Below are 25,895 nucleotides of genomic sequence, written 5' to 3' on the forward strand. Positions count from 1 at the left end.
AAGGGTCACCACAGTACTATTCTATTTGCAAAAGAAGCAGCCATGTTGATAAGGATTGTTAATATCATTTTTGCAAAAAGTTTAGGCATCTACAAAAAAATTGTAGATTGAAAAAAAATCGTCAAACAAACTTTACAGAAGAAAAAGAAGATGAAGGAAATTTGTTTTAGGCATGTCAAAGTGCCATGGAGGAAAATAATGATGTGTGGTTCTTGGACAACGGATGTAGCAAACATAAAACAAGGCACCCAAATATTTTTCTTAACATTGACACATTATTTAGTTCAAAAGTGAAGTTAGGAAATGGAGAAATTGTTGAAGTAAAAGACAAAGGCACAATTGGTGTCGAAACAAATAAATGATGAAAATTTTATACATGATGTGTTATTTGTACTTGTGTTGAATGAAAATCTTCTGAGTGTTGGACAGTTTTTGGAGCATGGTTATTCATTATATTTTGAAGATCTTGGTTGTACCATTTATGACAATGAGAAACATGTGGTGAAAAATGTGAAAATGAACACAAATAGAAGTTTTCCACTAGTGTTTAATTGTACAAGAAATGTTGCAATGAATGCCAAGGAGATAGATGAATCTTGGCTATGGCATAGAAGATTTGGCCACCTAAATTTCAAGGGGCTGAAACTATTATCACAAAAGGAAATGATTCAAGGGCTTCCAAATGTTGAAGAAAAACATGAAGTTTGTGAAGGTTGTGCACTTGGAAAGCATCATCGATAACCATTCCCAAAAGGAGTTGCATGAAGAGCCAACAAAGTGCTAGAATTAGTTCATGTGTGGACCCATGAGGACTCCCTCTCATTCCCAAAACAAATATTTCATTCTCTCTATTGATGATACTCGCATGACTTGGGTTTATTTTATGAGAGAAAAATATGATGTATTTACTATTTTCAATAAATTTAAATGTCTTATTGAGAAACAAAGTGGTTGTTATATTAAAAATTTGAGAAGTGATTGTGGCAAAGTGTACACTTCAAAAGAATTTGATAAATTTTGTGAAGATAAAGGCATGGAAAAGCAACTTACAGTCCATTATACTTCTCAACAAAATGGAATACTAGAGAAGTGGAACCAAACTGTGATGGAGATGGCAAAATTCATGCTACATGAGAAGAAACTTCCCAAAAGTTTTTGGGCTAAAGCTCTAAACACAACTGTGTATTTGATGAACCGATGCCCCATTGTAACTATTAAAGGAATGACTCCATTAGAAGTTTGGAGTGGAAAGAAACCATCGGTTAGACACTTGTAAGTGTTTAGTAGTGTGTGTTATAACCAAGTTTCAAAAGAGAAGAGAACAAAGCTTGATGAATCAAGTGAGAAGTGTATTTTTGTTGGCTATATCTCTATGTCAAAGGGTTATAGGCTGTATAGTTTGAAAACAAACAAGATGGTTATTAGTAGAAATGTCTTATTTGATGGGAAAGCTATTTAGAATTAGGAACAAGAAAAAATTGAAGAAAAATATGTTCTCGTGTCTAATTTAGAAGAGAATACAACTCAAAATAATGAGAAAACTTCTCAATCATCTCCAAGTTCAATCTTATCTTCATCTAGCTCAACTCCAAGAAAAATAAGGAGCTTGAGTGATGTTTATGCAATGTGCAATTTCTATGTTATAGAACCAGAAAGTTTTGAAGGAGCTATTAAGGAAGAAACTTGGAAAAATGCAATGGAAGATGAAGTTGCCATCAAAGAAAAGAATATAACTTGGGAATTGGTTGATAGACCAAACAACAAAGAAGTGATTGGTGTTAAATGGGTCTACAAAGTGAAGCGCAATTCTGATGGTATGTGCAAAGAAACAAAGCAAGGTTGGTTGCTAAGGATTATGCACAACAGCCCGGTGTTAATTATTTTGTGTTATTGCATTGGGCATGATACCTAGTTTAGCATCAGCTTGCAGTGAGCAGTGAGCAGTGTGCATATGCTTTGCTTGGCAAAACGACTATATTAATAATTTTACAACTGAGAACGACAAGCCTCAGATCACATCATTTCATGTCTGAATTCTGAAAATAACTTTCTAGCTTTCACACTCTGTCCGTCCCTATACAGGTCAATGAATAAAATCAGTATGTGATAGTTTATGGAGCAAGAGTTGCTCACTTTCTGCTTTGTTTCAGTTCCTCTGGGATCAGTTCTCATCCTATTATTCTCCAACAGAAGTTTCATGGCATCAAGAGTTTTCCCATGCATTTGAAGGGAAGGGAGATCCATTATATGGATGGCCGAACCATGCAAGGTGGTTGGGCGAAATTTCAAAAATTTCTTTTCTCCCTTCTTGGAATCATATTCTCAGTTTTAGAAAAACTATAATTTTCAATGATCATTCTTGAAACAAACCAGACCAGATCTAAAACCAAAAGAAAGGGAGGGCAATACCTGATATGGAATCCACATATATAACTCCCAAAGTATGTGTTCACGCCCAACGATGGTACCAAAACCTGCCTCCACTGAAGATGGCGCAACTTGAGATGAAGCAGGTTCAGCAATGAAGTCATTCAGTAAGAACTGGAATCCTTCAGCAATGATCAAGCAAGGGATGGTGAGCACGAATTAAATCTGATTTTTCTTGCAAAAATTAGAATCAAGATCCAATTTTGATCAATCCAAGAAACTGAAGATCAAATAGGTAAGGCGGCAAGAACAGAGAGAGAGAACTAAGAGATGAAAAAAGATGAAACTGAAACAATCTGCCCCCTCTATTTATAAACTTTAAGGATCAGCTTCCCCTAATCCAATTAGGAGTTTCCCAATCCAAATCTTTATTTGGATCTAGACTCCTTAAGTGATAAGGCTTATCCCCTTATCTTATCTGCTGATCCAAACCCATATTCACCCCATGTCACATGACTGCTTACATGATTAATCATAAGCATTCATGTGACACCTTGATTAATCATATTAATCTTGGGCCCTAGGCCCATTAAGTAAATGGGCACACCTCCCCTTTTAATTGTTGGCTAATTTGGTTCTCTTTGTATGTCGTGGGACCTTAACATTGATCTCACAAAAGTCATATGGGTTCAGCCTAGCCTCTGTTATAAGGCTTGGCCGAATTCACTGTTGTACACAACAAACCCTTGAGTCCATCAGTATGGGCTCTTAACGGGCCCAACATTTATACTAAATGGTCATTGAATCCAGCCACCTTATGAAGGCCCAAGGACTATGGTTCTTAAGTCAGATTAGCACATCTGGTGTAAAAGCCCTAAATGGTCTTACACTTAACCTCTCAGCCCATAATGGTCAAACACTGCCGACAAAAGAGGACATCTCCCTCGATTGTAAGGTACATTGTGACACTCTCTTTTCAGATGAATCCCGGAAATTAAAACATTTTTCATAAAACACACACACACACACACACACACACACACACACACACACACACACACATATATATATATATATATTCATATAAATATATTTTGCAAAACAAATCTCAAACACGGCTGAAATCTACTACCGACAGTTTCGATTTCCATCAGAGAGTGTGCTGTCCCCGATCATTCACTTTGTCCGACAAAGGGGTTGATTTTGTCACTATGATCACCCACTCAAGTGAATTCTCAGACTGCCCCAACATACCTAGGTTTTGACCCCCAATAAGAATCTCTCTAATTGGCATGTCAAAGACAGCCCAATCTAACACCTAGTGCAGTACCATAATCGAGTCTAGGGGTTAGCTGTAACTTTCCAGTTTTGCCCATTAGTTTTTAAGGTCCAAGGCACAATTGGAAATTGGTCCATGTTCAGTGTTTCAAACAAACACACACTACATGTGCTCCAGATCTAACCCTGGTAGCTAAGACATGCTGCCCCAACCAACTTGGCAGCACATTAGTGTCAGCCCTAGGTCTATCAAACTGTTGAGAACATTCTACACTAACATTAGTCTCATAAGTGTCCAATTTAAGGGTAATTACACAAAAATATACCAAATATAATATGAATCAATTATGTACTTTTTTAAATTTACAATAAATGTCAAATGTACATCAATCTTATTGGAGCTAAGGGCATACACTGTCTAATAGTCTCTAGTCATCTCATGCAATAGGAATACCTTTCTTATATAAGTTGCTCTCTTTAGACTGCCTATTAATTAGAATAGTATAGGCAACCACATCAGGAGGGACACCCATAACCGCCATTTCTCAGTACAACCCCATTAGCAACTCCAAATCCCTTTTTCATGCAGTAGCAATCTAGGAGGAAAAGAGAGGGTGATTACATTGGGCTCTATACCCTTTTTACCACTTTTGAACACATCTTAAAGGCCTTCTCCATATTCCCTTCTTTGGAGTATTCATCAATATCAGAGTATGTCATAGAGTCTCCAGTAATGCCATTTTGTACCAGCAACCCCTTCTCATATTCTTCCATGCTTCATAGACCCTTTATAAGGTAATGACATCTAGGCAAATCCCTATTTTTGTCATCTCTGAATAAAGACTCAAGGCTTCAAAAATGAGGCCGGATCTACTAGGCAAAACCTTGTGAACACACTTGTTAAGTACTCAGTAATCGAGGGTAGTCTGAGGGTTTTATGTGTGTGTGTTGAGTGATTACACATTGTGCTCACTCTGTGTGCCTAATTGATCAAGATTATTCAGAAAGCTTACTTACATTGATGAGAGCTCTCGATATTATAGTTTGAAGAAATCCATTCTTAGACAAATCAACAAAAATCTAGAGTGGAAAACTTTGTATTTTTTGTATTGCACTATTTTGTATGTATTTGTATTGTATATATTTGTATTTTTGCTCCTTCAAAACAAAGCCAAAAAATTTCAATATTTGGGTGCAAACCATGGCCTAGAAGTTCTTTTACAAACCCAAGTGCTTGTTTTACTCTAACCATATTTTCAACAATGTTTTAAAAACTGACTTGAAACTGGAAATGTTCTGGCCACTGATTTCCAAGTCGACGGTTTGACTATCCAGTTCGAATGGATATTAAAAAAAATATTAAAATAAAAAATGGCCAAAAAATGTTGAACGGGTCAAATAGGTTGATAGTTCGTAGCTCGTTGACCAATTCAACGGTTGTTGTTTGGGGACCAGGTTTGAAATAAAACAAAACTGATTGCTTGGATGGTTTCCAATCCAAATAGTCCAACCATCCGGGTCAATAACGGTTCGAAAACATTGATTTTTAGCACCCATTCAGACGTGCATTTGCATAGAGATAAGGTAAACCATCAAATTGCTACATCATCATATCCATATCTTTATCTTTAGTACCCATCAAATTGCTGCATCATCTACGAAAAGATTAGAGCCATTCCGATCCCATCCTCAGAAATGTATGACAGATGGTGTGGAGTCTTGACTGGAAGGGAAGATACACAGTCAACCATGATTAAATATAATGAAAAGCAAACTAACTGTTTTAAGGAAGTTTGGAAAATTAAGGGAGTGTTTTACAATATGAATGTTTTTGTTTTCATTTATTTTTGAATTGTCACAATAGCAAAAAAAAAAACAAAAACATGTTCTTAAACTTTATTTTTGTTTTCAAAGGGAAAAATAAATTGGTTTTATTTTAAAAAACATTACATGTTTTTGGAACCAACAAAATATTAGTTTCTAAAACAAAAAAAAATGTAGAAATTATATGATTTGTTGAACATGATGTTGGATAATCAGATGAAAACATGTTTGAAAATATATTCAAAAAAATGTTTTTGGTTTCAGTTTTGAAAGCAAAACACATACACACATACAACCAAGAAGAGGTATTTTGTGTTTTTTTTTTTTTGAGAAATAATCTATTTCAAACTAAATGATTTTGATTTATTTTTAGATCCAGCAACAAGAAAAACAATGCATGTTATAGAACACCCCCTAAATGTCTCCCAAAAATCAAATAATTTTTGTTTTATTATTAGAAATTAAATTAATTACAAGAATAATAATGAAAAAGGTGGAGAATGAAAGAAGTGGATTGCCCTTTTTATGGAGAATACGAGGATTCTAAGCATCTTTTTTCTTCACCATTGGGAGATAAAAAACCATTGTGGGATATATTAGAAGGAATTGTGATGACCACCCTAAATTTAAATGAGGAAATTGAGGATTGGTGGAATAGGGTGCACAATAAGGGGAAAAAGAGAAAAGATATGTATATTATTGAAATTTCAATCTTGCCACTTTGAGTGATTCGGAAAAAACAGAAATAATAATATTTTCAACAATAAGAGCTTGCCCCCACCGAGAGGCTACTTGATAAGAGTTGAATAATCTGTTTTGAGTATGTGCAATTCCACTGTGGGGTGACCCATGCCTCCCTGGTACTCATTCAATTCCCCTAGCGATGGAGCCTCTCAGATCAATTTTGATGCATCAAAGGACCGGAGATGGAAGGTGTGCAGTAGGAGTAATAGCAAGGTACTCCATGGACCCTTTCTAAGGACGTTGGATCATGTAATGAAGTGTGGGCTGCGATTGAAGCCCATAAAATAGCTTCAAAGTTCCATTGCTTTAAAGAACATTATTGAAGGTGACTCAAGTGTTATCAATGGCCTCCGAGGAATAAAAATCCTATCTTGGGATATCAAGAACTTCAGCGAAGAATGCCATGCGGTGAGCTGTCGAAGCAACTTAACACTCTCTTATTCCCATACTTTCAGAGAATCTAATATTTTGCTAACATAGGTTAGTCAACTTCCCTTAAAATTTTTGATAAAAAGTATTTAAATGTCTAAAATACCCATGTAGTTAATAACAAAGCCAGTTTCTTCCAAAAAAAAATTAATACAAATTTTATAAACAACGAAAGACATAGGGAATTTAAAGTTACAGCTTCACCTTTGATTGATTGATACGAAGGGTTAGAAAATAATTGAATTTCAAACAAAGAGATTGGAAGGGCTTGGGCCAGTGATCTATATCAGCAGAAAATTTGAAAAATAAACATTTTGGTCAAAATAAGCTGCATGAGTATTTTGAACATTTTAATGCCTCTTTTTAAAGAATTCTAACAGGGAGTCTATTTGCAACTACTTCAAAAAGTTTAGATGAAGTGATTGAAATAATAAAATTAAATTTCAGGGGAAGTTTCATAAAAAAAAAAAACGATGAGGTCCATGAGGATCATGTCAACGGCAACAGTGGTATAAATCCTCTTTTTCCACCGTTTCATCAAATACTTGGTGTGCTTTCGTAATTTGTAAAATCAACCATGCTGTGGTTGTGTTTGGTTGCAGTGCAATTTTATTTGCACTAATACAAATGCATGAGAGTGCAAATGTAAAAAATGCAAATTCTTCTTTAATTTTGTTTTAGATTTTATTTTCTTCTGTTTCATGTCTTAATTTACTTTAATTAAATAAAACAAGCAATTTAAAACACAGATAGGTTATAATTTACATTCAAATCATTTGCACTGCCATGATTTTGCACCAGTGTAAATTCCAATATGTTAAGGGATAGCATGTCCTCATAAAGATTTCAGGTTCCACATGGAAGTGTCAAAACCCCAAGAATTACTTCAAACTCCAAAGCCCAAACACTGATTAGCGAATTTGGAGCCCTCAAACCGGTTGAGCATATCGAAAGTTGAGCAACCAAATTTGGGACTTTTGGAGCCTTTATGCTATGTTTGGTTACGGTGCAAATTTATTTGTATTGATGCAAAATTATAGTAGTGCAAATGATTTGTGTGCAAATTTTTTATTTATTTTTGTTTCAAATTTTATCTTACTTTGTTTGGTTGCAGTACAAACGAAGTAAAGTAAGACTCAAAGCAGTATAAAGTGAAACCTAAAGCAAAATTATATCAATATTTACACTTTTTTCATTTGCACTCCCATACATTTGTACTAGTGCAAATAAAATTGCATTGCAACCAAACACAACATTACCGTCATATGGTGGGGCTGTCAATGAATCAAGTTTGACTTAACGGGCCTGAACTGATTGGGTCAGTATGGTTCTAGCATAGTGAGACAATCGAGTCTGACTTGATGGACCCAATTATAATAAATCTTCTAAAAATATTACAATTTTTTAATGTATTAATAATTATATGAATTATAATATTTTCAAAAGATTTATTATAATTTGGTCTATTGGGTCAAACTCGATTGTCTCAAGAACTGATTGATTCGGTTTTGGGTCCAAAATTACAGACCTATTTTTTATTTTTTAATATTTTTTATCCTGTTGGTTCAAGTTCTACCTAGACTCAACCCATTAATAGGAGTGTCAACAGTATTTGAAAATCTGATTTTGAATTCGAGATTCGACATAATTAAATCAAATTTGGATATGACTTTATTTGATTCAATAAATATCCGAATTTATATACTTTATATAAATAAAATATTTATTTTATATATTTATTAATTACCTAAAATAATTAATTGGTCAAATTCAAATCAAATCGAATTCAAATTCAAATATTAATTTTCAATATTCGTCGGATATCGAATCGAATTCAGATGTCGGATTTCTAATCGGATTCAAATTCGGTTATTGATTGACTCACCTCAAAATTTATCCATTTACACTCCTACCCATTAACTAGGGGTGAGAAAGAAAAACGAAAAACTGAACCAAACCGATCGATATACATATATATTTTATATTATCTTTATATTATAAATGAATATATATATATATATATGTATGTATTATATTATATATATTTATAATATAATATATTATTTTATATATTATTATATATAATACTATGAAAATCGAAAACCAATGTACTAAATCAATTAACCAATTAATTTATTGGCTTCAGTTCGATTTCTGTTACTGGTTTCTAAAAACTAGTAGCACTGGTTTGGTTTGAAAAAAAGGGCCCATGAGCATCCGTAGGCATTAAATGCCCTTATAATTAGGGGTGAACATGGGTCCGTTCAATTTGGCAATTACCTTTTACGTTATTTATTAATAATGGTCAAGTGAAACTATAACTTTTATAACCATAAGTATTTGAATTCAAATCTTTACATCATAAAGTATTTTGAGATTTATTTCATGGAAAATTCAATTTAAAGACTGGCTCCATTAAACAAGCAAAGTCGATTCGTGAGATCGGAATAGGAAACTCCTATAGCACAGCCTTACGGAGATATTCCCAATGCAAGGCTATGAAGGCTGTTCGAACGTTGTTCGTACCGCCCTTGAACTGACCCAAGCCGAGTTCGATTTTTCCTGGTTAACTGAAATACAAACAAGCGTTATTATTGGCGGGAGAATCTTCAACATTTTCTCACTTGTTACTCTCAATCAGGACCATCGTCACCATCCATCACTCCCGCAAGAGAGACCTTCTGGATCGGCGATGAGCCTGTTTAAACTTCAAACGATCTAAAGCAACGATTACAGGTTTACAGAATTACAGTTAATTGCTCATCAAACGCGAGAGTTAAATTGCTTCATGTTCTACAGTCGAAGAAAAAAATTTGATTAATCAGAACAAACGGTATCCGAACCGCTATAAAAGACATTAAATGCAGCAAAAGACAATGCAGGCGAGAACCCAACAATGTGGCGAGGTGAGCCTAAGCCTATCAACCACTCTCGCTTCCATGGCCGAGAGCTGCACCTCCATGCGAGACCTGAAACGGATCCACGGCCGCACGATCCGGATGGGGTTGCACCTCCACACCCTCATACTTGCTAAGATGTTAAGGTTCGCTGCCGTCTCGCCTTCAGGTGACTTACACTATGCGCTCCGCATCTTCTCTCACATGCCCCAACCAAATACCTTCTTCTACAACACTCTTATTCGAGGTTACTGTAAAAGTCCAAGCCCTTCACATTCAATTTCCCTGTTCAATCAGATGAGGCGCAATTGTGTCGAGCCGGATGGATTCACCTTCACATTCCTACTCAAAGCACGATCGAGGATGAACTTGTCATCCATTGAAACATCAGATGAGCTCCATGGGCAGGTATTGAAGTTTGGGTTCTCTTCACATTTGTTTGTTCAGAATGCATTGATTCATCTCTATGCCGTTAGGGGACTACCGGGTGCCGCTCGTCGGGTGTTTGATGAGACACTGGATCCAGATGTAGTATCGTGGTCAGGTCTTGTACTTGCACATGTGAAAGCCTATGAATTGGATGATGCACGCCTAATATTTGATAAGATGCCAGAGAGAGATGTGGTTTCCTGGACTGCAATGATCTCAGGTTATACCCAAACGAAGCGTCCGAAGGAGGCGCTGGAGTTGTTTGGTAAGATGAGGGATGCAGGCGTGATACCGGATGAGGTCACCATGGTGAGTGTAATATCAGCCTGCACGAGTCTGGGGGACTTGGAAGCTGGGGTGGGTATCCACCATTACATTGACAATAACGGATTTGGGTGGATGATTTCACTTGGCAATGCATTGATCGACTTGTATGCCAAGTGTGGTTATATAGAGGGGGCACGTTGTGTGTTTCGGAAGATGGAAAGGAAAAGTTTGATCACTTGGAATTCAATGATCTCTGCCTGTGCGAATCATGGGAATGCGGAAGAAGCAATTCAGTTGTTCTATGAAATGGCCTTTGGTGGGGTTCGACCTGATGGCGTGACATTTCTAGCCCTGTTGACTGCATACACGCACAAGGGGTGGGTTGAAGAAGGTTGCGGTTTGTTTGAGAGCATGCAGAGTGACTATGGAATCGAGGCAGGTATAGAGCACTATGGTTGCATGGTTGATATGTTAGGCCGCGCAGGGTGGTTGGGAGAAGCATATAAGTTGATCGTAAGGATGCCAATTCCGAGCAACGATGTTGTTTGGGGTGCACTGCTTGGTGCTTGTAGAATATATGGTGATGTTGACATGGGGGAGCGGATCATAAAGAAGCTGTTAGAGTTGAAGCCAGACGAAGGGGGCTACTACATTCTTCTTTGTGATATATATGCTGCTGCTGGCCGTCAAGCAGAAGCTATTGAGATGAGGCGAAACATGAAAGCCAGGGGAGCAAAGAAGAACCCGGGCTGCAGTTGGGTGGGGTTACAAGCCTCAGATTAATTACTAGTTGTTTATATTTACTGGGTCAGACACATCTGATATCACACCCAAGTTGTTTGTTTTGCTCGTGTAGTCGTGTTCTTTCCCTCTATAGAATCCTGGGGCTCTGCAGTGATACCTGGTTTCTTCGTTGCAGAACTGCAAGAGGAATATGGAGTTCAACTAAATCTATGCGCCGCTAGAAGATTTGCATTCTTGTCAGGCTAGTATCCTTCTGTATCATACATAAATGGGAACCTCGTATATTGCCCAAAATTTTTGCACTGGTTGAGACCCTAGCAACATTGGTGTTGAATTCAATCTACACTTGCAGTTTTGCATATAAGTATATCAGGATTCCGTTCAGATAAAAGGGAAGCTGATTCTGATAATACCACGTTCATATTCTTCCTAAGCTCTTGAACCAGACCATCGTTTCCGAGAGAAGGGAAGCAATTGCATGGGAAAACGCGCGCTTGTCGATTGGATTTTTCATGCCAACAGTTACTGTTGGAAAGATGGTGGTGTAAATTGTGATAGGTACTTGACAAGACAATGGACAGATGAGGTGGCTCAGAATTCAGGCTTTGTTCAGTACTCTAATGCGATGCTATACGCGCGCTGAAGAGGACACATCTAGAAGTGCACCAGGTGGCATCGGTGGCAATACCATCTGCTCAGACTAGCTAGTTAACTTGACAACAAAGAGGTGCCTTCAATTGATGCGAAGTGGGGGGAGAGGAAGAAGGAATAAAACCCGATAAGATGATTTCACCTGGGTCGTGGGTGCTTTCTGTCTGCAACCATACCAGAAGGGATGACCAGGAGTGGTACTACAGTACTACTTTCTACATGACTAGAGTTTAAGGTATTCAGCACTGGGCACATGGTTGATATACAAAACCAAATGGAGACAACTGATGCACTTTGGGGCATGTAGTTTATAATGTGGTAGCGTCAGCTTCAGAACTTAACTCTAAACAGTTCCCGTGCTAAGGATTCTAAGGTGTGAGGATGTTGGAGGCTATCACATGACACGCTTTGAAGGACATATGGGTTATCTGCCTTGGCACTCTGTTACTTGTCTTCTGGAATTTGGCCCTGCTAATTCTATTTCCAAATATTCAAGATTTTAAGAGAGCTATGAAGAGTGAAACTTCTTCGACCAAAAACAGCAAACCAGGTCATCATATTGAGCATATCATTGACCAGGAATCGATATTTTGCTATTTATCAGGTTAAATCCGTTCTTTACAAAGTTTTATGCTGCGAATTAAGTAACTTTGTCTTTGTCCTCCATTAGTTTGGGTGAAATCCTGTAATAAGCTTTGGTTCTAGGTTATACCTATAGTATAGGAGAAAAAAAAATACAATTCTCATTGCATAGGTAAGATAACTTTAGTAGAGAATAAATACTTCAATTTGGCGTGGTAATGGTTGTATCTATATTATCTACATTATAATCCCACCTCTGAACTTGAGATTCTTAAGGCTACGTTTGTTTGGGGTGAAAAATCGAATTGGGGTAAACTTTACATTACGGTTTGATTTTACATGTGTTTGGTAAATATGTAATTTTACACTAAAAATCGGTATAAATTTTCATTTTGAATTTTCTTTACGCCAATAATCCATGTAATATATACAAAAATTATCGATATAAAATTAATGTCTCTTTCTTCCTCTCTCTTTTCTCTCTCTCTCATCTTCTTCTTCTCCTTCTCTCTCTCCTCCTCTCTTCTTCTTCTTCCCCCCCCTTTTTTTCTCTCTTTCCGTTCTGAACCCACCTCCGAAGGGAGAGCCGGAGAGGACCCAGAAGGAAGAAAAGGCGTTGTCCAATCGGCCCCTCCGGCTGCGGATGGCTTCGTTGCGAGTGATCTCTCCCTCTCTCTCTCTTCTTCTTCTTCTTCTTCCCCCCCCCCCCCCTCCTCCCCGTTTTTCTTTTTCTGTCACCGTTTCTGTCACCGTTGCTGCAACCAGTTGCAACGGCAGATCTGAATTCACCTCCGAAGGGAGAGACGGAGAGGACCCAGAAGGAAGAAAAAGCGCTAGTCTAATCGTCCCCTCAGGCTGCGGCTGGATCCGTTGTGAGTGACTTTGTTAAGGTTTTTCTTGCATTTCTTTCTTTTCTTTTTAATACTTCAATCCTGTCCTTCTTTGTAAAAGTCTTATCCACACAACAGAGAGTCGGAGACGGAGAGGAGGATTGAGTTCGATGGGGACAATTAGCGATCCGACCCAGGATAGATCAGAGGAGCAGCAAAAGCGCTCAGAGATCAACACCTACGAGGCCCCCTGGCACATCTACGCCATGAACTAGAGCATTCGCCGCGATAAGAAGTACCAACTCACCATCGCCAGCCTCCTCGAGCAGTACCCCAACAGAGTCGAAATCGTCCAACTTGACGATTCCACCGGCGAGATACCATATGTCTCTCTTTCGTTCTCTCTCTTTCTCTCTTCTCCTCCTTTTTCTTCTTCTTTTTCCCTGCTTCCCTCCTCTGTAGATCGTCTTCTCCTCCTCTGCACCATCTCACTAAATTTATACCTTCGTGACTTCGTCCCCAATTCCAATCCTCATTGAAATAAATTGTTTAGTTAATTGACAGACACTATCCTTACTGTTTATATATTATCTTAAAATACCTTTTCTATTTCTTACATTGTAACGATTATATTAAAATGTTCTTTCTGGCCTTCCATTGAGTATTGCCAATAGAGTCGAACTCCGACATGGGAGAAGCTGTCACCTAGAGGGACCGCCAGCCAGCTAACAAAACCAATAAAACTCCATAACTATAAACATCACACTTCTTGAAGAGCCTAACACCACCATACTCAAGAGCGGCGTAGAAGATAGTGCCCCTCATGCTAGGAGTGTTGCTGACACCACCACTTTTGGGTATCTCTCCACTTGCCCAATCCTGGCTATTGTGACGATCATTCCGTAACCCCGACTAAGCCCGTCCAACCACCAATCAACACTGCTCTAATTGCTTCCTTTGCTTTTCTTCTTTCTGTACGCTCCAAAATCATCGTCCCCTTTGCTACCAATGCTCTCCAACACCAACAATGTCCACCACTCTAAACACCTCTGCAGTTTCTTCTGTTCCGATTTCCCACTAGGCCTACCATTATCGTCTTGTCCGAAATTTCTGATGGCAACTTCTCCGCGATTGCTATTTTCGGTGATGCCTCGATATTCGAAACCCTTAACTAACTCTCCCGCGACTAATCCGCACCAATATGCACCTCTTCATAACCCGTTGCCACGCTCTCTGTCTCCCCAAGTATAAATCCATTGTCCTCCCCTCCACCAGCACCTCCCTCGCTAATCTCTGATCTCTGATCTCTCTTTCAAACCCTCTCTTTATTCTTAGAGTTCTTTATTCCATTTCAGAAACACAAGAATATTCCTCTATATCATTATTTCAATTATCTGTCTTTTATAGGCTTTCAATTGTTCATGGTTTCTGTTATGTTCAGATGCATTTACAAACCACAATGACAAATAATTTGCTTCAGCCATATGATCATTCCTCAGTTTTCTACAAAAATCCAGCTTTATGATTATGCATCAAGTTGCAAGAAAGCTATTCAGCTATTTTGACAATATTTCTTCTTTCACTACAAAATTAAAGACTTTGTTGATGGCCTAGCAGATCAGAGATACAAACAGAGTGGATCAAAAAGTCCAAGAAAAACAGAAAAGCAAAAAGACCCAGATAATGTGTTGCCCAATTAATAAGTGTGTAACAAGACATTACCCGAAAGTTTAATATTATAGAGACAAGCACATACATTGCATCTGATCGGCGCTCAGCACCTCCTTAGTGTTCCCAAGGCATCCCATGCACTTAATTTCCTCAACCTTATATATGGATTCAACACTTGGCAACTGAGCAACTATTGTGGGAATTCTGCCTTCATCATAGCAACCGGTTTTGGGTCTACTGCCTTCATTGGACAACCAATTGTTCGACCTCAACCAAACGAACATCCTTGACAATCCCAATGTATGCTTGGTAGCCAGCGACACTACAGAAAAAAACGACCCCAACAATACTAGAATAAACATTTATTAGCGGGATGTGCAGCGAAGTGCAATTTTTGAGAAATTATTGTAATTTATTTAGGTTCATATTATTTGATAATTTAAAGTATTTATCATCTTAAGTTCTACTAATTTTTAAAATTTAATGGTTATTTTTATAAAGTTATACTAATTTTATCTATTTTACCATATTTTATGGAAATTAGTGGTTATTTTTCCCTAAGTTCTACTAATTTCTGGTAATTTCTATTGTATAATAATTTATGATAAATCTTAGTAAATATAATATTTTATGAAAATTAGTGGTTATTTTTGGATAAGTTCTACTAATTTCTGGTAATTTCTATTATAATAATTTATGAGAATTCTTGGTCAATATATACTTATTTTTTATACTTATTATATGCTAGTTTATTGGTCAATTAGTGGAAATTAGTTATATTATATAATTTCTACTAATTTCTGGTAATTTCTATCATATACTAATTTTTTAGTAAATATATACTAAGATATTATATTTATTATATGATAGTTTACTGGTAAATTATAGTAATTTTTCAATTTTATGGAATTTAGTGACTATTTTTGGACATTTCTACTAATTTATGATAATTTTTGGCAAATTATTTTAATGTATTGAGGATTATATTATTTGATAATTTCAAGTAATTATCATCCTAAAGTCTATTAATTTGTGATAATTTCTTTTGATTTATTTTTAGTAATTTTTTATAAATATTGGTAATTTTTGTCTACTAATTATAATTTCTTTTAATTTATATTTGATAATTTTTATAATTATTTGACAATTGTTATTGTTATATTATTTGACAATTTTAGGTATAATAGTTATCAAATTCCAAAAAGAAAATTCAAATAGCAATATTTTTAACTTACAATATGTAACAAACAATCTTCAAAGCACAAAATCTATAAATGTAAACCAAAGCAATTCAAGGTTCAAAGTATCGGCCCGTATCGGCCGATACGTATCGTGTCGGTGGCTTCCCGATACGCCCTTACAAGGGTTGTATCGGATCAGCCACTGATTCAGAGGGTAGCTAGGCCTTAAATCGGCATCTTTGAACCAATTCCGAAAAAAATAAGTAAAACATAAAAAAGCACCATCCCAAGGCGTATAAGCCAATGTCGATATTTAGAACCTTGAAGCAATTCATTAAGCTAAATGCAAATAGCATTTTTAACTAACATTATATAACAATCTTCAAAGCACAAAACCCAAAAATTTAAACCAAAGAAATTCAATAAGCAAAAAGGCACATTATTTTTGTTGACTTTTGTTAACATTATTTAGTTATTTTTAATATAGCACTAATTATTAAATTTATGAATAGGATTTATTAACAATATTCATTAATTTAATAATTACCAAAATTGAATTAAGTTAAATTAACAGTATTTATCGGTAATAGTCGATATTTATAATATTTTCTTAAATAATCAATAACAATACTTTTAATATAAAAATAATTACTAAATTTATTAATAGCGTTTATAGTTTTAATTTAAAGTAAATATCTATTTATTACAATATTTATAATAACAGTAATTATTAATTATAATCACTAATTATATATTTATTAAGTTACCATAATAATCAGTAATTATTAAATCTGGGTTACTAAATTTATTAATAACAGTATTTATAATTTTAATTTAAAGTAAAATTAAAGTATATATCTATTTATTAACAATATTTATAATAACAATAATTATTAATTATAATCACTAATTATATATTTATAAAATTATTGTAATAATCAGTAATTATTAAAACTAGGTTAAAATAAATAGATAAATTACTACCATTTGGCGAAAGGGAAGACCACCCCTTTCGTATTAATATATATATAAGATCAGCAGAGCCGAAGTAGTAGGAAGAGTGGAGTGCTTCCTGATCTTGCTGCTACTCCAACCAAGGAGCTTGACAAGATCTGCAACGATGCTATCAAGCTGTTGCGGGTTTGCCCTTGATGAAAAGCCTCTTAACAAGCTCTGCTACAATTTCTTAAAGTTTGCTCCCTAGAACATCTCCAATCGTCAACCTCCTAATCCCAATAGGCCTTGCAAAAAGGTAACAACAGACATCACTCGTCCATTGTGGAAACTGTTGTAGAGGAAGGCATACAAGGCCTTGAGCTTCCCGCTTTGATAGAGCCCCTCAAGAAATCCCTTCAAGGACCCTTGTCGTGTTGATGTCTGTTGATGCCAGTGAGTCAATTTAACAGCAGAACCAGTCCATTCCCTTAATAGGGAACGGAGTCCAACCTCCCCTTGCCCAAACCAAAAAGGGAATTTTAGACCAATAAAGGGTATTCTATGAATTTTTGAACAATACATTTGCCACGTGATGTTACATGTGAATCGTTTATGATGAAGAATTGACAGTAGGGAAGGTTTTAAACAATTGCTAGAAACAGCAAGGATACTTCAAGACAATATATAAATAGTAAAGGTAGGTTAAGAAATTTCTCAATTTTTAAATATAAAAATGTTTTAAATATATGTTGATATAAATAATATTGTGTGTGTGTGTCTATATATATTCCTTCCATGAATAAATACCCGATGAGGATAGAGAAAATTGCGTGTGTGTGTCTATATATATTCCTTCCATGAATAAATACCCGACGAGGATAGAGAAAATTGCCATCCCAATATGAATTTCATATCTTTAAAGTTTGAACCGCTGCCATTGAAATTTTTAATCCAATAACAACAACAACAATAATAATAATAATACATAAAAGGCAATCGCACACATCTACACCAAAGCCCACATACACAGAGTATCAATACAACCATATAAGGTAAATTGCACATTAGTACCTTGTACTTTGGGAACAATCTCATTTTAGTACCTGACTTTGAAACTTGCCATGGAGTACCTCATTTGTAATGGAACAATTCAATCATTGTGCCAAGGTCCACATACATAGAGTATTAATATAACCACATAGGGTAGATTGCATATTGGTACCTTGTACTTTGGAGCAATCACACTTTAGTACCTGAACTTTCGAAAATTACCCCTTTGGTTTAGCAACATTAACAAATGCTATAATGGGTAGTAAAAATACCAAAACTACTCTTTGTTGTCATGAACAATCAACTACATCAAGAGAACCAACAAAACTCCCCCATTCTCTATTTTTTCATGGCATATAGGGGTGGCCACAAGTCGAGCTTCTCACGAGTTGTTCGATCTCGACTCAACTCGGTCTAAACCGAGCTTTGAGCCAAACTTGAGCCGAATATATAGGCTCATTTTCTAATTTATTCAAGCTCAAGCTTAATAAAGCTCGGCTAGTGAGGATCGTGAGCCTATATCACCTCGGCTACTGAGGGAGACCTTGGCTCGACACCTCAACAACTAAGGGAGACCTTAGTTCGGCATCTCAGCTGCTAGGGAAACCTCAGCTCGGCACTTTATCTACTGAGGAATACCTCGGCTTGGCACCTCAATTGCTAGGGAGACCTCAGCGTAGCACTTCAGCAGCTAAGGAAGACCTACAATCAAAGGTAGCCAAGCTTGAACTTCAAAGATTTTGACTCAAGCCGAGCTCGAGCTCAAGTCTATAATTCGAATCAAGCTCGAGCTCGAACTTGAGTCTGATAGTTTATGAGCGAACCAAGCTTAAATAGCCAAATATTCGGCTCGGCTTGAGTCCACCCCTAATGGCATACAATACAAGTCCATACACAACAAATTATTAATACATTTTTTTGAGAAGGAACCTTTTTTTTACCAAAAAGGTGTATTTCATTCAAAATGCTTAAAATACAAATCAATTTAGTATAAGGAACATAAAAGAAAAAAAGATTAAAAAAAAGAAAGAACAAGTATAGATCAAATTATTAAGGTATCTACAAAATGGCACAAATAGAGTAGGCACGACAAAAAGGTGGAACATAATCCTCCAATAGAGAACAACTCAACAATCCAACTCTTGCATTCTAGACAAAATTCAAGTCTCCAACACATTGACCATACATGGTTTTAGAGAATGGAATTGCCAAGGAAATGCCAAGTATTGGCAATAAAGCTTAAATCATCAAATCAAACATGGAGCAAGAAGTGGCCCATTGCCAATGAAGCACCACTTCAACCATAATTGTTTCCTACACTAATAACTTCAACCATAATTCTTCCAATAACCAATGTTTTAAAAGTTGACCCAGAGAATGAATTGTTTTTGCCTCCAAGTAGTGGGTCAACGGTTCGACCGGCCGGGTCGAACAGTTTAGAGCGTGCCACATCAACAAATATATGTATTAAGTATGTATATTTATATACATATATATGTATTTATATATCTCTATAAATGTATATTAATATATATATATTAGCAATAAATATGTATAAATATGTTTTAGATATGTTATATGTATTATTTTATATTTAATTTATGTTTTTTAATACAATTTTTTTATTTTTTATTTATAAAAATTATTAAAAATTGCAATTTGAGGCTAAAAAAGTTCTTTTTTTCACGAAAATAGTGGGGCAAGGCACCTACGGCACATTGGGGGTGCATAGATATCAAAAAGTTACCCAAAATAAAAAAACACCCTAATCGGACATCGAAGTACAAAGTTATGGCCTCCAAAAGTTTTTCATGCATTTAGTGTGCAACTTGCGACCTAGTCTCTGGGTTGAATGGGTCAATGGTCAAATCGGTCGTGTTGAATGGTTCTTGACCAAATCAACGGTTTTTGACTGTCTGATGGGTCTTGATGAACCGGACCTGGAATCTTGGTCGGGTGACGGTTCGACCAGTTGGATCAATGGCAGGTTGAAAACATTGCTTCCAGCAACGTCCCCTACAATTTTCACATATGCACTTTTTTTTTTAATTATATAGTAATAGGAGTGGGAAGATTTAGGAAGCTCAGAACATGAGGAGGGAAGAAGAAGAAGAAGAAAAAGAAGAAGAAGAAGTGGAAGAGAGAAAATAATAGTGTGTGTGTGTGTGTGTGTGTGTGTGTGTTGGAGAGGTAGAGAGAGGAAGAGGAAGAGGAAGCGGTGATGATGGTGGGTTTGCGGCTATGTTCACCATTTCTCTTGCCTACGATTCAATCTCAAGGAAGAAGACAATGAATGGTGTTTTCAAGGAGATGGCTTTTGCTTATGTGAAGGCTAATTTTAAAATTTTGTATCATTTCAAACTGCGTACAACATCACGTGTGTCAAATAACTAACGAAACGCTGATAGATTGTAATGGCACCTCTCAAAATTCGGTTACTAAAGTGTAACCACTCCCAAAATACAAGGTACTAATATGCAATTTACCCTTGATAAAATGAGATACGAAAAAGGGTAGTTTGGTCAACATGAGTATGTATATCCATCTTAGAAGTTCTACACCTTTGTTTGTGCATGGTGGGGTAGGAAGTTCTTCCTATTATATCAACATCCATTCGCTACCCAATCCACCCCATTTGTTGTCAATTGAATCAACCTAAACCAAATAGCAATAAAAGAAATAAAAGGATTATGATTGATAGTTTGAAGAGATGACTATAAGTCTATACCATGTTTGTTGGCAGCTATGAGTCTTGATTTTCTGCCAACAAAACACATTCCAACACCCTATCAACATGAGACAATACACATCTCTTACATACTGGGTCCCAATCTTATGGTAAGATGTGTGGTGTCAGATCATGTTGGTAGGGTGTTGGAATGTACTTCATTGGCAAGGGATCCCAACTCGCCATTTGGAACTCACCACACAAATTGTACATTTGTACTCGAACCTTATCCCATTCTCATCAATCAAATTTCTAATCGAATGACCACTACGGGGTTGCAACCTGGGCCAAGGCCAGGTTATCCTGAATCCAACCCCGAAAATTAAGGGTGGGTTGAAGTTCTAGTTAGAGTTAAGGTAGATGCCATTGACAAATTTGACTAAACCTCTCATTTTTGCATGCAAAAATATTATATAAATATGTATTTGTGCATGTAAGTATTCATGTATATGTGTTAATGTTACTATTCATGTATTGTATGTACATGTAATTATGCATTCATGTATGTATGTATGTATGTATGTATGTTTGTATGTATGTATGTGTGTGTATTTATTGCAACTATTTATTTATATATGTGATGTAGGCACATTCAGCTCCCCGAATATGGGGCTGACGCGTGCCAGATGACGGGCGACAACATGTGGTCGCTATAAGGACGAGCGGACCCCTTCGGTACGAACCGGATGGGCCCAATCACAGAGCGCCGTATGTCCTCCGCTGGAACACCTCGCGAGCCCTCGTACGGCTCGCATCTGGGCCATCTGAACCCAACCACTCCCAGGCAGCTCCAACTATAAATGCAAGGCACCTCCCACAAGGTAAAGGATCCAGAACTTTTGAGATCTTTCATATCCTCTCCTCTAAGGACTTAGTGCTATCGTTGACCTCGTCTGGACCCCTCGGCTCCAAACTTACTACTTACCTCGTGCAAACACTAACTTGATCGTCAAAGTCCTTGCCTTGGCTTTCCCCCCAAGGCTACTGACACTCTCTTCCCTGTAGAGCAACTTCCAAGAACTCCTCCTGACCCCTTGTACACACAAGTGAGCAACTATATCTTGGTCTCCTCAAACGCCCATCTCAGTACTAGCCCTTGGCCTCTATAGTATCCGAGGAAACAATATGCCTCAGCGAACAAACCTCAGCCTCGACACATCCTCTCCGGACCCTCAAGGCCTTCGGCCCTCCTTCGAAGCTCGACAGTGAATTTACTTTGTTGACCTCGACTAATCCGAGTATCAACAATTAGCACCATCTGTGGGAAGAGTTGCTAAGACGATCCCCTAAAACACTCCAAGTTTAAGATCTCCTAAGCTTCGGACACCTTGGTACGAAGAGCCAGGAACCCTCAAAACCTGGTCACTTATGAATAATTCCAGGTGGTCCTTGACCGTCTAGACTACCTCACACAGTGCATGGAGCTAGTCTACCCCCAGGCAGAAGGTCCCCCTCGGGGCGATCGTCCCGCCTGGGTGTCATAACAAAACTGGAGCGAGCATGGCGAACCTCCAGCCCTCGGCCTAGACGACCCCCAATGGGCCCCCGTAGAGTCCGGTAGCATCCGGCCCGCCAGCCCACCACGGAGGAATGTGAGACCTCCCAGTCGAAGGGAGGAAGATCTAGTGTAGAGCGAAGACAGTCACTAGCCCTTGGAACAACACCATCGCCGTAGGAGGGAGAACCCTCGGGATGAACGCAGGCACCTTGGCCGTCGTAGCGCCCACTCAAGGGTCCCTCACCAATCTCGGACCTCCGCGACATCCTGAATGACTGTCGTGCCAGACAGGAGGAGCTCGGTCTTGCCTTGTAGTACTCTGGAGTTTGTGTCGACCTCTGCCAAGATCATGAAGACAAGGACAGGGAGCAGGCTCTACTTGACCCTTGGATTGCGGAACTATGAGCTGAGCTCGGGGTAGTTAGGGACGAGCTCCATCAAGTTTGGGAGAGCTAAACTAATGCCTCGGTAGGCCAGTGCAACCCGACGGGGAGGATGAACGCCTTCGCCCTGGACATCATCTCCGAGCCTCTCCCCCAGCACTTCAAAGCCCCCACGCTGGAGATTTACGATGGGAAATCAGACCCTAACGACCACCTGGAAAGTTTCAGAGCTCTCATGATACTCTATGGTTATTTCGACGCCTTGACGTGTCAGACTTTCCTAGCCACTTTTAGGGGGCTGCCCATCGTTGGTTCTCCAGTCTCCCACCTCGATTGATCAGCTCATGGGAGCAGTTTTCCAACATGTTCTTTACTCGCTTCATCAGCAATAGACGATTTCAGAAGAGTGTGGTCTCGCTAATGCATCAAGTAGAAGTAGGGAGAGAGCCTGCAGTCCTATATCAACCGCTTTAAAAAAGAAGAACTAAAGGTCCATGACCTCGACCCCATGGTCTATGCACGTTGTTACCAATGGGCTCCGCCTCGGCTCGGCCCTGAAGTGTTCGGTCACCAAGACCTCACAGAAGACCAAGATGGAGTTCCTTAAAAAAGCCCAAAAGTACATCGTGACCGAGGAGGCTTCGGTTGGAGATCACCAAGAACAAGAAGCTGAGCGCAACAACGAACCCCCGGAGAAGAAAAGGAAAAGCGGAGACCTCGGCATCAACAACTAGGACAATAAGAAGCCACCAGCTTCAGCCCTGGCTTAAAACTAGTATATGCCACTCAACTTTACTTGAACCTAGATCTTAATGCAGGTCGAGGAGGAGAAATTCATGAAGTGGCCTGAAAAGATGAAGATGAACCCCAAGAGGGGGAGCCCAAAGAAGTGCTGCAAGTACCACTGCGGCACTGGCCATGACACAGAGGGTTGTTTTGATTTCAAGAATGAGATAGAGTCCTTCATCCGTCGGTGGTGAGGATGGCACCTCATCCTCCCAGTAGCAGCAGTAACACCAGCAACACCAGCAAGTAGTCGGCGTCGTCAACATCATCGCTGAGGGCACGACCTAGGGTAGAATCATGGCTTCGGTCTGCAAGGCCTATGCCAGGCAGTTGAGTATCCATGGACCTGCCCCCAAAAAGCCGAAGCAGTAGGAAACCCTCTCCTTCATGGACGGGGACTTGAAGGGGGTCACAGTCCCCCATGATGACTCCTTTGTCGTTTCGGCCACCATCACTAACTTCATAGTGAAGAGGATCCTCGTCGACAGTGGCTCCTCGGTCGATGTCCCACTAGTCGGCTTATCCGGTAATGTGGTCAGACTAGAGGGAAGAATTACCCTACCAGTCGTGATAGGGACTGAGCCTTGACAGGCGATGAGGATGAACGAGTTCCTGGTCATGAAGATCGGCTCACCCTACAACGCATTCATGGGGAGGTCGGCCCTTCACGAGCTCATGGCAGCCATCTCCTCATACCACCTCGCCCTCAAGTTTCCCACCGAGCGTGGCGTTGGAATTGTCTGTAGGGACCAGTAAGCTGCCCATCAGTGCTATGTGTCAGCACTAAAGGGCAAGAACAATGAAGCATTGCCACTAAAGGGCAAGAACAAGGAAACATTGCCACAGAAGCATTAGAAGGCTGTAGGAGAGGAAGTTGGCAAACTAATCGACGTCAGCTTCATCCGAGAGATATACTACCATAACTGCTTGTCAAATGTGGTTTTGGTAAAGAAAGCTAATGGGAGGTGGCGGATTTGCATTGATTTCACATACCTTAACTGATCTTACCCTAAGGACTGTTTTCCTTTGCCGAGGATAGACCCCCTCGTCGACGCCACTGCAAGGTATGAACTACTTGGCTTCATGGATGCCTTCTCCAGATACAACCAAATAAAGATGCACCTTGAAGATGAGAAGAAGACCTCATTCATCACTGAGCATGGTACCTATTGCTATAGAGTGATGTCCTTCGGCCTCAAGAATGCAGGGGCCACCTACTAGTGCCTCGTTAACAAGGTGTTTAAAAATTGAATGAGGAGGAATTTCGAAGCATATGTGGACGATAAGGTGGTAAAGAGCCTGAAAGTTGAGATGCACATCTCGAACCTGGCTGAGACCTTTAACACCTTGTGAAAGTTCAACATGAAACTTAATCCCAGCAAGTGTGCCTTCGGCGTCACCTCAGACAAGTTCTTGGGCTTCGTCGTTACTCAAAGAGGCATTGAGGCCAACCCTAACAAAATACAGGCCATACTGGACATGGCACCCCCTCGATCGGTGAAGGAGACTCAAAGGCTCACCAGTCAAATAGTCCGTTTCAACCGCTTCATATCGAAGTTGGTCGACTGCTATCTTCCCTTATTCCGTGCCATCAAGAAACTAAAAGATTTCCAGTGGACGGAGGAGTGCTAGTGTGCTTTTGACAAGCTAAAGAGATACCTTGCCTCGCCTCCCCTCCTCGCCTGGCCTGCCCTAGGAGAAATTTTGTACTTGTACTTGTCAGTCGGAACGAGGCAATCAACTCAGTATTGATAAAAGAAGACGGGACGCAGAATCCAATGTACAATGTCAACAAGGTTCTCTACGATGCTGAGACCAGATATCCCAAGGTGGAGAAGTTGGCATTCGCCCTCGTAATCTCAGCCAGGAAGCTCAGGCCGTATTTTCAAGCTCACACCATCGTAGTCCTGACGAACCAACCCCTTAAAGCCATCTTCACCAAGCTTGAGACCTCGGGATGACTGGTTAAGTGGGACATAGAATTGTCTAAGTTTGACATCCAGTATCAGCCGCTACCTACAATCAAAGCGCAAGCCTTGATAGACTTTGTAGTAGAATGCACCTTTAGTCGAGCCCTTGAAGATGAATTGGAAGAGGGTCGCCCGGTCAAAGAAGCCCATCCTGCATGGAGGCTTTTTGTTGATGGGTCATCCAACGCCAAAGAAAGTGGAGCAGGCCTCATCCTTCTCACCCCAAACAATGCAATAATAGAGTACGCCTTGAGATTTGACTTTCCGACATCCAACAATGAAGTCGAGTATGAGGCCCTTCTTGCTGGATTATAGCTTGCCAAAAACCTCGGCTCCTAACACATTGAAATCTTCAACAACTTGCAGCTAGTGGTGAATCAAGTCAATGGTGAGTATGAGGCCAAAGAACAAAGCATGACCAAGTACTTCACCAAAATTCAAGAGGTAGTTTGCCACTTCCAACGCTTCTCCCTATAACAAGTCCCACGAGTCGAGAACACAAGAGGCGACGCCCTCTCTGAGTTGGCCAGTACCTCGGATGCAACCATCAATCGCACCGTTCAAGTAGAGAGGCTACCTCGGCCCTCTATAGTAGAGGCCCGGGTCCTTCTGGTAGAGGTCGAACCATCGTGGATGGACCCCATCAATAA

The 25,895-nt window shown here is 38.9% G+C and overlaps 1 protein-coding gene and 1 long non-coding RNA gene across 4 annotated transcripts; both read left to right on the forward strand.

Moving 5' to 3' along the window:
* Positions 1–9,175: 9,175 nt before the first annotated feature.
* Positions 9,176–12,492, forward strand: LOC148877703 (pentatricopeptide repeat-containing protein At5g66520-like). 3 transcript variants are annotated; one of them, XM_088942507.1, is made up of 3 exons: positions 9,523–9,708; positions 9,837–9,947; positions 10,016–12,492. In XM_088942507.1, exons 2-3 carry the CDS (start codon positions 9,931–9,933, stop codon positions 11,016–11,018), a joined length of 1,020 nt encoding a protein of 339 aa, XP_088798633.1. In that variant the 5' UTR covers positions 9,523–9,708; positions 9,837–9,930; the 3' UTR covers positions 11,019–12,492. The 3 variants fall into 3 exon arrangements, with proteins under 3 accessions (XP_088798614.1, XP_088798625.1, XP_088798633.1); XM_088942499.1 differs by having other exon boundaries at positions 9,242–9,708; positions 9,837–12,492; XM_088942488.1 differs by having other exon boundaries at positions 9,176–12,492.
* Positions 12,493–12,664: 172 nt separating this feature from the next.
* On the forward strand, positions 12,665–13,655 carry LOC148877704 (uncharacterized). Its single transcript, XR_016098658.1, has 2 exons — positions 12,665–13,084; positions 13,181–13,655. It is a non-coding gene; the product is annotated as an uncharacterized LOC148877704 (long non-coding RNA).
* The last annotated feature ends 12,240 nt before the right edge of the window (positions 13,656–25,895 follow it).

The sequence above is a fragment of the Nelumbo lutea genome, chromosome 1 (assembly GCF_056320005.1).
Source record: "Nelumbo lutea isolate HS-2025 chromosome 1, American lotus-T2T, whole genome shotgun sequence".
Taxonomy (NCBI): domain Eukaryota; kingdom Viridiplantae; phylum Streptophyta; class Magnoliopsida; order Proteales; family Nelumbonaceae; genus Nelumbo; species Nelumbo lutea.